This window comes from Pleuronectes platessa, chromosome 10, assembly GCF_947347685.1.
Source record: "Pleuronectes platessa chromosome 10, fPlePla1.1, whole genome shotgun sequence".
Lineage (NCBI taxonomy): Eukaryota > Metazoa > Chordata > Actinopteri > Pleuronectiformes > Pleuronectidae > Pleuronectes > Pleuronectes platessa.
The window spans coordinates 4,620,680-4,634,321 of record NC_070635.1 but is presented as its reverse complement, the minus strand read 5'-3'; the positions used below and the strand labels follow the sequence as shown (position 1 = coordinate 4,634,321).

Below are 13,642 nucleotides of genomic sequence, written 5' to 3'. Positions count from 1 at the left end.
GAAAAAGGCATTACCCCCCCCAGAGCCGCCAAAACATCTGCCTGATGAGGCTCAGGATAAAATATTATAGATAAGTTAATAAATTCCTGTCAATTATGAAAGATTAAGGCTCAAGAGTGAAAATAAATCACATTACAAACAAACCGAGTTCCCAGAGAGGAACATCACCCAACCTACTGCAACAGAACCAAGTTTTAAAACTCTTAGACTACAATACAATACTTTTTTTATTATTAAATAAAAGTAACAGCTCTTACTATCTGGGGTTCAGGTAAGACTTGAATGTCATAGAGGACTGAATTTATCTAGATCAATTTAATTAAATATATTTTCAAATCTCCATCGCTAGTCCCCAACTCCACCAGTCTTTCCAGCGTCAATCCCTAAAATGAACTGAGTGCATTAGGCCACCAGTCTTTCAACAGCGCCCAGAAATGAACATTATCCAACCTGGTTGCTGTACTTTTAAAAGTAGTAGTTTTATAAATTGACTTTTTTTTTTACAGTGGTCGTCCAGCATCAATCCCTAAAAGGAACTAAGCGCGTTAGGCCACCAGTCTTTCAACGGCAGCGTTGACGTCCCCTCTGGTCACGATAAGCGCCCGCAGGTTAGCTCTACGGTTGATGAAGCCCATGGCGTCGAGCTGGTCAAGCTGCTGCTGAAAACGAGCCTCCAGCCCCTGAAGGTGAAGGTGTGAGGGAAGAGACGGCGTGATAACTGTCAGTATGTGGTGAGAGAGAAGACACATCTTGACCTAGTATTTTGACACAAATTCTTGGGTTTAACTATATTTATAGCACTCCTACTTCGTGCACAATTTCTGCATCATAATACAGAGACTTCCTCCTCTGATTACATTTTTTTGTATAGATCTTTAAACTGTGAATAACATTAAACCCTTTACACTCACTTAAAAAAAAGACAAAATATTAATTGAAATCAGTATTTTAATCGTACCTATTTGAACCTGTATTTATGTACAATGCAAGTCACATTTACATACAACATTATCGATTTGTCTTTCTAAATAAACTAACAGGTTGTTGCATCCAGATTAAACGTACCGATGTTCCACCGCCTGCAATCGTCCTTAAAATCCGCTGCATCTGTGAGAGACGGGCCCTTGGTGTTAAGGCAGCAGAGGGGGAGTCCTCTGGCAGGACACTGCTCCCTGAGGCTGGAGGGACAAGGCCCCCTGTGGCTGGAGGGACACTGCCCCCTGTGGCTGGAGGGACTGTGAGACCACCAGTAGGCACACTGGAGGTGAAAGAATACATTAAAATAAAAAATAAATAAAGCTTAACAGCTACAGTCAAGAAGAGCAGCTTTAAATACCTAACAGAGAGTAAACCCTCTTTAAATCAATATATAATTATGTAAAGTGATACTAAACTGGACACAACATGCTAGTATTTAGCAACACAACCTTCCCTAAACACCAAGAGTTCGCCCTGAAGTTTCGATGTATGGAAGAAGTTTCATTCCACCAACATCTTAATAATAATAATAGCTTGCATTTATCTACCGCCTTTCAAGAGACTCAAGGATGAGGAACAAGGAAATCTTGGTAATTGCACCACTAAACAATGGACTGATGTGAGAGAAATACAGACAAAATGTCAGTGTTAATTTTCTTTAAATGATTTAAATGACTGAAGAAATTCAGATTATTCCGGAGTGGACTCACGGATTAAGACAAATATGGAGGCTTGAAGAATATGTGGAATCGGGTGTAGCTAGTACCTGGGGCCGAATCCTGGCACTTCCGTCCATATTATCTGCACGCACTGTTGGATCTGTTCGAGGGCCTGTCGGACTCTGGTGTTGCTCATCATAGAAGGTGTTTCAGGATTCTGCAATTGCTCAAAGACAATTAGACAATAATCAGCTTTAAATCCTGCAGAGCCCCGACAATGTAAATGTTCCAGGACACGAACGTGAAAGCTCTGCTCTGACCTGTCTCATAATCTCAGGGTTGCCGAAAATGCCTGGTAGTGACCGTCTTCTCAGGTATGGGTTGGACATCAAGTTCTGGAACATCTGTCCCCCCAAAGTCTGCGACAGCATGTGTGGGCCTGACATCGTCTGCCTCTGGATCCGCTGCTGCATCTCCATTAAGTTGGGTGAACCCATGACAAGACCTAACAAGCCGGACAGGTCGATAGGTTATTGGCAGGTGTGTGGGCACGTGGCATGGTGGAACCAAATCACAGCCTGTTAATAACATGTTGCATCTCATTGAGTGCAAGGGGCGAATACAGTATGTAGTCACATGACACATGCAGCAGTACAACAATGTGTTGTGTCTCTACAAGAGCAGGTGACACTGAACGCTTCAGTTTACGTGACTGAAAAGCTATTAGAAAGTTAGATGGACATTTCCCCCATTTTGAAGACCCAGGTTCATCTGCCTTGCATTCTAAGTATATTAATCAGAGCGAGTTTCTTCCTTCAGGTTTTGCAGACGGGCTGACCACCTTTAAATCAAGTTACCTTCATGACTCATGTGACACAGAAACACGACCAGACTTCATACTCAGTCTCTTAGACTGCTATAAAAGTCTAATAGGCACGTTGCTTATTTTGGTTGATGATAGAGAACTGTTTGATCAACTTATTGTGCCAATTTTTAAATGCATGAATAAAATATGGATTTGAAGGTATTTCAATTTTTTTAAACATTACTAGCCATCAGGAATTTTGACATGGTTTTCAGAGAAAGCTGAAAACATTTAAAACCCTAAACTCCCTGCAAAAGCAACAAAACAAACTTCAAGTTAAACATTCTAACTCGTTGCATCAGCAGGTTGTATCGGTGTCTGACCGGTGCTGCCTGCTACAGTTGGGCTGGTGCTGCGGCTGGTGATGGTGCTGCTGCTGCTGCTGCTGCTGCTGCTGGAGCTGCTGCTGCTGGTGATGGTGATGGGGCTGAGTGTGTATTGATCAGTTGATGAAGAAGTGGAACTGGTCGGAGATGCACCGCCATCTGTTGATCTTAAGAGACAGCAGACATCAAATAATAATCTCACCACACGTAAGCGAGACCTCTTAACACAGATCTCATGGACTATACTTACTTTGGGCAGTTCCTGATAACAAGATGAACGGTGTGTCCGTCTTTGATGCCATACTGCTTCAGAGTATCAGTATCCTTAAGAACCTTCCCTGTGAATATCAGCACCAGATGGTTCTGGGGGGCCTCAAATCTTTTGGATACTTCCTGTTTAAGCTAAACAGATGAGAAAGAAGATAAAAGGTAAATTACCAGCAGGGCAAAGTCAGCAGCTACCTTGATGGTCAATGAGGAAATGCAGGTTTTGGTGATTTGATCAGTTGCTTATATTAGTAACGATCAGAACTACATACGTACTTAATTCTACATTAATATGCAATCTAGTGCCCCTCTTTTGAAGTTGGGTCAAAATCTAGTTCTAAAATTAATGTAGTTCATCCTGGGCCCACATGGTGGTTATTCCTGAAACAAGTTGTTCATTACATTTAGAGATGTTTCATTACTGATATAAGAAATACTGAAAATGCTTTGTCAGGAATCGATGAGGTTGGAAATATAATTAAGTAGTTTATTATTAGCCAGAGCTACCTAATTCTATGGCTTCATTCTCTGTATGCATTTGTTTTTCAATGTTTTTATCACTTCCTTACAGGGTCAGTAGCATACAGTTATAAAAATATATTGTATAGGTTGTACTTTTAAATGTACTGGTATCGGATCAGTACTTGTTATTGACATGAATGCACCTTTCTGACAGAAGACTCCTCCCAAATCGCTATTAACTTGTTTCCCCCCTCAGTTATGATGTTAATCTCCATCGGGGTGGAACCCGGAGGTTCATCTTCATACACATTGAAATCCTCCACGTGGTCGCTGCTGCTTTTCTCTGCCATCTCTCGAGTAAAGTCAAGCTCAAATCGTGGCAGCGGCAGCTGAGAGTTTCCTCCGGTGGCAACTGAAACTGCCACTTATATATAAAGGCAGCTGCCTTTGATGCCAAACTGTTTAACGGAAGCTGCCTATGTTGTCACACATGAAACAGTCTGTCCAGGAACACTAGTGCTCAGACAGGTGTTATCTGGAAAAGATGACGAGCCCTGTGCCATCCTGACAGATTTAGGGTGGAGCATTGTTGGAGGTTCAACCCCGTGCCTGGATGAAACAGAATCCAGCTTGTGTCAGAGTCAATGTAAAGGAAATTCCTCCAGTAACGCCAATAGATATTATAAGCATCCTGGAGTCCGACTCAGGAGCCCTCACAAGGCACGAACATTAATTGGCTGATGAAACATTAATAACAGCTCCTTGCACTGTCGTGCTCGGGCCCTAATAACCCAGGGAGAGAGAATCATGGGCAACGTATGAATGAACAAAAGGGAGCTGCTGCTGGTGCTGCTGGTGCTGCTGGTGCTTTGTTGAGGTGGTGAAGAACTGGAACTGGTCTGAGATGCCCGGCCATCTGTTGAACTTACAGTTTTTCACAATTGTTAACACACGTTTTTCAAAACAATAACGGCTTTCTCAAAACTGCACACAGACAACTGAAAACCTCACACACAAAATGCTTAACCTGACACTCCCTGTTCACAAAATGGAACTCGTGTTTTCATTTGGTACACAGAGTCATATTTTCAAATGACACACACATACCATTCATTGAGTACACACAACTAAGCATTTGCTGCACACTACCAAGCATTTACAGCACACTGAAGTGAAAAATTGAAAACACAATCATCGAAATGGAAAACACCACATGAATCACAATGACTCTGGAGAATGAGCCATTTCTAGTAAAATGTCTCAGTGTAGGCCTACTCTTTTCATAGTCAAACATAAAAAAGCACACAAATATGCAGCAAAAAAAGGTTTATTTCGGTACACACAGAGAACAGTACTGTAAACCGGCCTGCTCACCCCTCCCCCTCCCCCTTCACAAAAATGAATTAGGCATCACCTCTTCCTCCTCTACCTCCTCCTCCTCTCACTCTTACCCCTCTCCTTCTCTGGTTGTCGATATCTTCCAAGTTCTCCATTGTTCATCAAACAACACAGAGGCTCAACAGACCTGAATGTTTAGAGATTTGAGTATTTATGTGTTGTAGGTTGATGCTTTGAGATTTTGTGTGTAACATTGTGTGTAGTGTTTTGACAACAAGGTGATGTGTAATTGACATCAGTGTGTAATGAAGGAAGTCAGAGTCTAATGCAGATAAGGGAGTGTGAAGTGGTGCCAAACTGGGTCGAGCGATTGGTACATGAAGTGAAGGTTGTGCAAATTGTGCAGAATTTTCACTTTTTGTGTGTTAACAACTGAGAAAACTAATTCCTGTCTCAAACTTGGCCTACAGAACCAGTCTGAACTGGCTCGGACAAACGGCCTTAGTTCTTCTATATAAGATCCTTGCATTTGACTGTTCTCCATCTTCACTGAGATCCCTGTGACTCTCTTTGTTGATCCTTTCTGCAGAAAGCTCCTATTAAAATACACAAAGACAAATATGGTGTTCCAGCCTCTTACACATCACAGTGTGTAAAAGCCTGTCGATGTACATAGGAAAAACATTTCTCAGCAGTGACTTCCTTAAACGGTTGAGTGTGATAATTGGGGAGTAGACAGAAAAGCAACAAGAGCAGAAGTCACTTCAGAGCAGAAACAGAGAGAGAGGGAGAGAGAAAGGTAAAATACAACATTTAACAAATACTTGACATATATAATGTTCTGAAATGTAAAGGCTTATGTAACCATCTTTGCCTCATTCCTGGCTTTGCTGGTGAAGTGAAGGTGTGAGATGTAAATCGATTCAGAGCTGCTGCTTGTTCTCCTAAAAGAGGAAAATCTGAACAGGCAGCATCCTTTATTAAGACGATGATTTCGATGGTAGACTGTCCTCTGGTTCCGTTACTGTATGTTCTGTGTCAGGTTCGTTGGAGGAAGAAGAAGAAGAAGAGATGTTTGTTCTCATCTGGGCGACTCTGCTTTTCTCTGTGAGAGTCAGCGATGCTGAGACAGGTATTCACTTTTTATTTTACTTATATGCCAACTTTATAGTTATGAAGAAAATAGGTGGAAATAGTTTGCCATTAAAACAATTTGCTACTGACAAGGTTTTAATTTGGGATTAGGATTTCAACTATACATTTGTTTTCCAAAGTATTATATGTTGATTATTGGAATTCCTCTGTGTCGTGTTTGCTGACCTCATTTCATATATATATATATATATATATATATATATAAAACTGTGTTCTATTTTTTTTTAAGTAGCCTTTCTTCTTTTTTTTGGTATATTTTAAAAGTTTAAATAATCTCTCTCCCTGTTTTTCTCTTAATGTTTGCATTAACAGGTTCTTCAGTGCGGGGGAAACAAAGTCGTCCGTTGAAGGATTACTGTATCACTCTAGTTGAAGGAGAAATAACAGCGGAGGCCGGGCTCTGTGTCGTGATACCATGCTCCTTCACTGTTCCTGAGAATATCAAAGTCTTAAATATAGTTTGGTTTAAATGTAAATCGACTAAAGGGAAATGTGGTGAAAAAGACATATTTTTCAACAGTAGCATCTCCAGCGATCAGGTTCAGTCGGAGTTTAAAGGACGAGTGTCACTGCTGGAGTCTGATGTGAGCAAGAAAAACTGCAGCATCATCGTCAATGACCTGAAGGAGTCGGACTCTGGAACATATCAAATCAGAGTTAAAGCTTCACCGAGGAGAGATTCATATAAATTCTTCCAAAGAGCAACTGTCTCTGTTCAAGGTATGAACCATCCTGCTGTATGACATGTTTGGTGTTTTGGGGCCATAGGCTGCAAATAAACATGAACAACACTTCTCCATTTCCTTCCGTTGTACAAAATACGTGTGATGCCACGTTGCACTTTTGGTGTCAAAGTTTGCACAGTAGAGATGTTGTGATGTAGAGTGGTGTCAAAGTCCAGTCAGTTCATGGCCTCAACCGATTGTAAGACCAATTAAGATGTTTCATCCCGTTACAGAGGCTAACACCAAAAAACGTATTAGAAACAAACTTTCTGAAGAATTTGCAATTTAACAAACATCAGTGTGATATGATCTCCTGGAAGTGACGGAAACAGTTCTTGTGAAAAGTTCATTTGAGGTGAAGTTTGAGTTTTTGATCCATGTCCCATTTACTAACATGGAGGTGGCAACCACCAGAGGGTGATCAAGGGAATTTGGCTTCACTTTAGTGGAGCTGTCATGTCGTCCATCTTTATTCACAGTCTATGGGTGGGACATAAAGTAATTTTGGCCGTTGTTTAGCTGATGCAGATTCCTATTGTTGCCCCATTTAAAATGTGAATGAAGTGAATGATGACGTTCTGATCTGACTCCATTCATGAACTGGTCTCCCATCAGGTCTGAGTCAGAGGCCTACAGTGATGATTCCCCCTCTGACTGAAGGACAGCTGACCACACTGACCTGCACTGCTCCTGGTCTCTGCTCTGGATCTGAACCTACATTCACCTGGAGGTGGCGAGGAGGAGGAGAGAGCGACGCTGACCTCACAGGAAACATCACGGCCTTCAAAACTGAGAATGTGACTGAGTTCGCTAAGAGACGCAGCTCGACTCTGTCCTTCTCCCCTTCAGCTGAACATCACGGAACCAACATCACCTGCACGATCCTCTTCCAAGGACACGTGAGCACAGAGGAGACGGCGACTCTGAGTGTGAGCTGTGAGTAGAACTTCTTAATTTCTGAGGGGCTGAATTTTACAACAAGAAACTTTGTTCTTAACCACATTATATGACTGTGCAACGTGTGATTATCTATCGTAGATGTGAAGGAAGTCAGAATAACCCAAAATGTGTTAGTGAGAGCGAGACTCTGACTCTGAAGTGCAGTGTTGAAGGTTTCCTTCCATCACGGATCACGTGGACTAATGCACTTGTGATGGTGAATGGATAAACAAGGAGGATATATTCTACATTACTGTGTATAAAGTAAATACTGATCAGACGTGCTGGTTCCAAAAAGAAGAAAACATTACTCCACAATATGATGTCATTCAAAATAAGGTTTAGCAAACCTGATCAGAAATAAGTAAAAAAAATGGAACACTTACCTAAAATCAGTGGCTGTTAGGGTTAACCCTTTGCTAGGAAGAGAAATTGCTGAGAGAAAAATTGAAAGTTTCATCAGGAGAATCTAAAGCCAGTCTGTTTTATCTTTTATTGTTTCAATGCCCATTAACTGGTGCGAAAATACGTTTCAAAACACACACACATCACGGAGTCGGCAGAGAAGCAGGAGCTTGACGGGAGGAGCTCCGTGATGCTGAGCTGCTTCAGTCACATCTTTCCCCCAGTCCAACACTACTCATGGTACAGGAAGAGTCAGGGAGAGGAACAGGATGAACTTGTGTCCGAGCATCAAAACCACACAGTGTACTCAAACCAGTCAGGAGTCTACTACTGCATCGCACAAAATGAAGTAGATCAAAGTTTGTCTGATCCCGTCCATCTGTTTGAACGTGAGTGAATTTCAAGGCCTATTAACTGTGTGCTTTATTGCTCAGGAGACATGTGGGAGGTTTATATCAGATCATGTTTTCTGGTTGTCCATCTGTACGTCCCATTTCCTACATCCTTCGCACAAACACACAATTAGAATCAAGGAGTAAATGATTTGATTTCGTAGCCAAAGGTCAAAGGTCAAGCTCGATATGATGCTCTCTCTCTTTTAGCAACAGGAAACTCTCTGCACATCCTGAAGTTCATCGTTCCTGCTCTATTTGTCCTGATGATCATCATTTTAATCGTCATAGTTTTAAGGTGAATGAATAAGAAGTGAATTTGATTAAATAAATACATTTCAGAGATGGTCTGGCATGTGTAACCACATCATGTCCCTCTATGTTTTCAGACTCAGGATGAAAAAATCTATTCAACAAGGAACAACAAACGCCAAATCCCCTTCTGGTTTTTCGGAGCAGTTGAGTCGTCCAGACGCCCCTGAACACCAGCCTCTTCCAGACAGCACGTACGACCACACCCACTCAACACACTGTCCCCACCCAGGACAAGGATCATCATGTGGGACAGAGTCAGACATGGACTGCTGCTCATGCTATAGTCAAAGCATCCATTTATGTTCTATATCCTCCGACATGAATAGCACAATGAAAGTCTGCCCTGTTATTTATAATAGTCATTCACTCTGTATGCATATGTTTATTCTTACATAACTTTTATATTCCACAGGCCTCCGACCGACATCAACCTTGTTTACAGCATTTTGAATCTGCCCCAGGTGAGTCCCAGGTTGAGACAACACTTTAAACTAGAAAACAATAAGTTAAAACAGTCTTTAAACAGAGACTTTAGTAAAACTCAAGAAGATTTATATTAAATAGAGTTTAATTCAAAGTGTCTAGTCATGGTGGCCTGTTGTCAGAACCGTGTCGTAGCACAATAGATTTTTTAATTATTTAACAACCAGTTGTTGAAACTTCAACATTTATATCTAATTGGCTTTATGTATATTGAGATCGTAGGAAACAGTGATTAAGGAGAGTACAAGTTTAAGATTCAGGATATTTAAGCCTCTGCCTCATCACTTCTAACCTGTTACAGCTGTAAAACTACTGATTCTTCCAAATACTCTAAAGCAAATCTAAATATATCTACTTAACAAATCAAGAAAAATCTGTGTAAAAAACAACAAAAATGGTGGATTTTCAGTGCTTACGAATTGAAAACAAAATTAAAATGACTTAAATGTACAGACATGTAGCTGACATGTTGAGAGAACGTTAAAGTAAAGGTGATCAATAACAATCATGGTTTGTGCCAACTGTAGGGGCGTGCTTAGGCCCGATTTAAGCTTGTCTATTCATTCTGTTGGGAGAACTGCTACTCGATAGACGTAAGTGTTATAACTCTGCTAAGAAATTGTTTCTCAACCAGCGAACGTGGTAAAGTTGACTGTTATTGCAGTATTAATTGTTTTGGCTATTATGCCAATTCATTTTTCTCATTACAAAGTATTTGTTTTTCACTCTTTTGTTTGATTTAATATTGTCATTATTAATGCTGCCCTTTTGGGCCTTCTTTTTGGGAAAACAAAAATTCCCATCACACAAACTACATCTCCAACACCTCCTGAGAGTTTTTCTACCTAGGTCAACCGCTCTTCTAAATCTCTCTTTAACACGCATGCACAGGGGAAAACTACCTGCAGTTTCTAGCCCCAAGCTAGAAGGTTCCCCTCATCACCTTTATATTATTTTAGATATATTTCTCTTATTTTAGATATTTTTCATTATATTCAAGAGTAATCTGGAAATGTGTTGAAATATCAAAGTTAATTTCGCAGACCCCCTGCAATGCCGTCACGGACCACCAGGGGGCCGCGGACCCCTGGTTGAAAACCCCTGCTCTAAAGTCATAATTTCAATAATATGTTATCAAATATGTTTTAATGGTGATATTACAAAGCATCCAAAGTCCCAGAATCTGTTATTTGTTTCATTTTGAGAACACACGATGCAAGGATCTGAAACAAGACAACAACATGTGCACATCATTTTTTAAAATTACGAATAAAATAATCTATCAGGATATCTTCAACCACTCAAATTGACCATGTAGAGCTGCTGCCTTCCATCTTCTATCATCAGTATTAATCTGGCTCTACAGGCAGATGTGTCTTGTACTGTTCAAGCTGTTGCTTTTCCCTCCTTGTTCTTCCATATCCTGCCCTCACTGTTTGCCCTGTCAGTAGCTGTCTATCAGTACACTTATATCTCAGTGTACTGGGGCCAATAGTTAAAAGACAACCTGTACAGCATCCATTTTAGAGCATGAATGAAGAGATTCAGTTGCTGCTTGATAATCACTGATGTTTTCTGTCTGCATCTGCTCAGGCTGCCTCTGCACGAAACCCCACAAGACGGCAAGCTGGAAACACCAAGGAGGATTCTGTCAACTACGCTCCTCTGAACTTTAAGAATAATCTGAAGTGAGAATTTAATCTTTGTGTTACAATACCAGACCAACAAAGTCGTTATTAATCAGTACATATTTGTTTTTCAAGGAAGAAGCAAAGAAAGGTGGAAGAAGACTCCGTGTATGCGAAGGTGTCCAAGCCAACACGAGTTAAAAAGGTCAGGAACCGTGACCTCTCATTTCTTTATATCAGTCCGTATATTTTGCTATTAGGTGAATTTAATCCAGAAATGTTCACACAAATAAACTTTAAACTACCTTCACTCTCATCCTAGAATGAACCAGAGAGCCTGCAGGACTATGAAAACATTAGTGATGCAGCTGCACGTGCACCAACATCTCCAAATCTACTTGACGACCACACCAGTGAAGGTGAAGTGGAGCTGAACTTTCCACAGGTGAGATTCACAGCGACGCCCCGACGTCAGACGACCAACAGAGACTCCAGCAGCTCACACCAAGATGAGAGTCTTTACTCTAACGTCAGGATTTGACCCGAGATGTTCTCCTCCTGCTTTTTACAGCTACCTCGGGCCTGAGGAAGTTTATATTCACAATAAGTCATCACATAGAGTCTGAAGAGTTCATGTGTTAAACCGTGTTGCCATTTGGAGTATTTTAAAACTAGTTAGAAAGAAGGCACAGAAGTTACATTACTGAGCTTAAATATAATATATCAACATTTAAAACTGTTAAAATCCTTATTTTGCAACTTAACATGTAAAATGATTGTATTAATAACTTTTTATATAATATATATATACATAAATGAAATGCAGTTAGATAAGAAATGCTGAGAATCACTGCTGAATGTTTTTTTTTGTGCTTTCCAGTGTTGTGAACTTAATCCAAACCCACACACATGAAATGTAAATATCCTGTTGCTCAAAATAAAATGAAATATGTTTGAAAAAATGATGAACTTTAAGTTTATTGACATTATTGTTGGATTTGTGAACATGTCACAGTGTGAAAGAGTTTCGGGAACATGCATGTACACACAAAATGCATTGCGTCAAGAAAGCACATTATTTTGTGATGCATTTCTATCAACGGACCATTTAAACCTTAAATTACGTCTTGAAAAAGAACACATGCATGTGAGCAGGCACGTGCACAAATTTCACCCCGACATGCTCGGCGGCGCTCACTAGAGACAGCGAGAGAGATACTGACAGACAGACAGACAGACAGACAGACAGACAGGCAGAGAATTTAAAGGCAGTTTTACTGTTCTACTATTTATTTATTATTATTATTTTTAATTTCATAAATAATTTTGGCAATGGGTGCCCTTTTTTTTGGTTTGAGCACCTGCCGCCCAAAATGTCTATGCACGTGCCTGCATGTGACTGAGGTGTAATGTTTCTAAATGTCTTCTTACAGTTTTTCACAATTGTTAACACACGTTTTTCAAAACAATAACGGCTTTCTCAAAACTGCACACAGACAACTAAAAACCTCACACACAAAATGCAAAACCTGACACTCCCTTTGCAAGATGACTCTTTGCCATAAAATCTCTTAACTGTTCACAAATTTCCTCAATGGGATTCAGGAAAGGAGAATAAGGTGGAAGGTATAGAATGGAAAAACACAGTGTGGATCATCTGTCTGGTCAGGTGGTACCAGCAGGTCATGCAGGCCATCCAGGAAGATGAGGAGACGGGCAGCGTTATAGGCCCCTAGGTGGGCATGACGGTGCAACATCCCATGGTGATTTATTGCAGCACACATTATGATGTTCCCACCACGCTGGCCGGGGACCTCAACAATGGCCCGCTGGCCAATGACGTTTCTGCCCCACCTCCTCTTCAACAGGTTGAATCCCACCTCATCAATAAAGATGTACTGGTACAACACATAAGCTGTGTAATGCTCCTGGATCAGCATGAGAATGCAAGTTACAGTATGGACACAGAGAGGTCAACACAGTGGGCTACAGTGAGACACTGTAGAAAAGGAACAATATTGGATTACAGGTACAATACATGCATGTGTCAGTGCTGAATGTTGGTACTTACAAGTACAAACTCTCACCATAACTCCTTCATGCCTGTGTTCCATTCAAATGGGACCCTGAACACTTGTTTCATTCACATGGCAGTCCTATGAAGAATACGGTCCAATGACGGTCTGGAAGTTTCTAAATGTAGCATGGTCAGCCAGGACCCTAGTTTTTATTTGTCTGAGTGTGATAGAGTTGTTCTCACGAACCATATCTACAGTTTCAGTTTCCTGTTCGGCTGTGTAAATGAGGTGAAATTGCTAAACAGACCTGAATGTTTAGAGATTTGAGTATTTGTGTGTTGTAGGTTGATGCTTTGAGATTTTACTTGAGAAGTGTGTTCAACAACTGAACATTGTGTGTAGTGTTTTGACAACAAGGTGATGTGTAATTGACATCAGAGTGTAAAGAAGGAAAGTCAGAGTCTAATGCAGATAAGGGAGTGTGAAGTAGTGCCAAATTGGTTTGAGCGATTGGTACATGAAGTGAAGGTTGTGCAAATTGTGCAGAATTTTCGCTTTTTGGGTGTTAACAACTGAGAAAACTAATTCCTGTCTCAAACTTGGCCTACAGAACCAGTCTGAACTGGCTCGAACAAACGGCCTTAGTTCTTCTATATAAGATCCTTGCATTTGACTGTTCTCCATCTT

At 40.7% G+C, this 13,642-nt stretch overlaps 1 protein-coding gene across 1 annotated transcript; it reads left to right on the top strand.

Annotated features, from left to right (window-relative positions):
• The first annotated feature begins 5,693 nt into the window (after positions 1-5,693).
• Positions 5,694-8,803, top strand: LOC128449968 (sialic acid-binding Ig-like lectin 14). The gene is made up of 3 exons (XM_053433348.1): positions 5,694-6,027; positions 6,363-6,770; positions 7,391-8,803. Exons 1-3 carry the CDS (start codon positions 5,967-5,969, stop codon positions 7,717-7,719), a joined length of 798 nt encoding a protein of 265 aa, XP_053289323.1. The 5' UTR covers positions 5,694-5,966; the 3' UTR covers positions 7,720-8,803.
• The last annotated feature ends 4,839 nt before the right edge of the window (positions 8,804-13,642 follow it).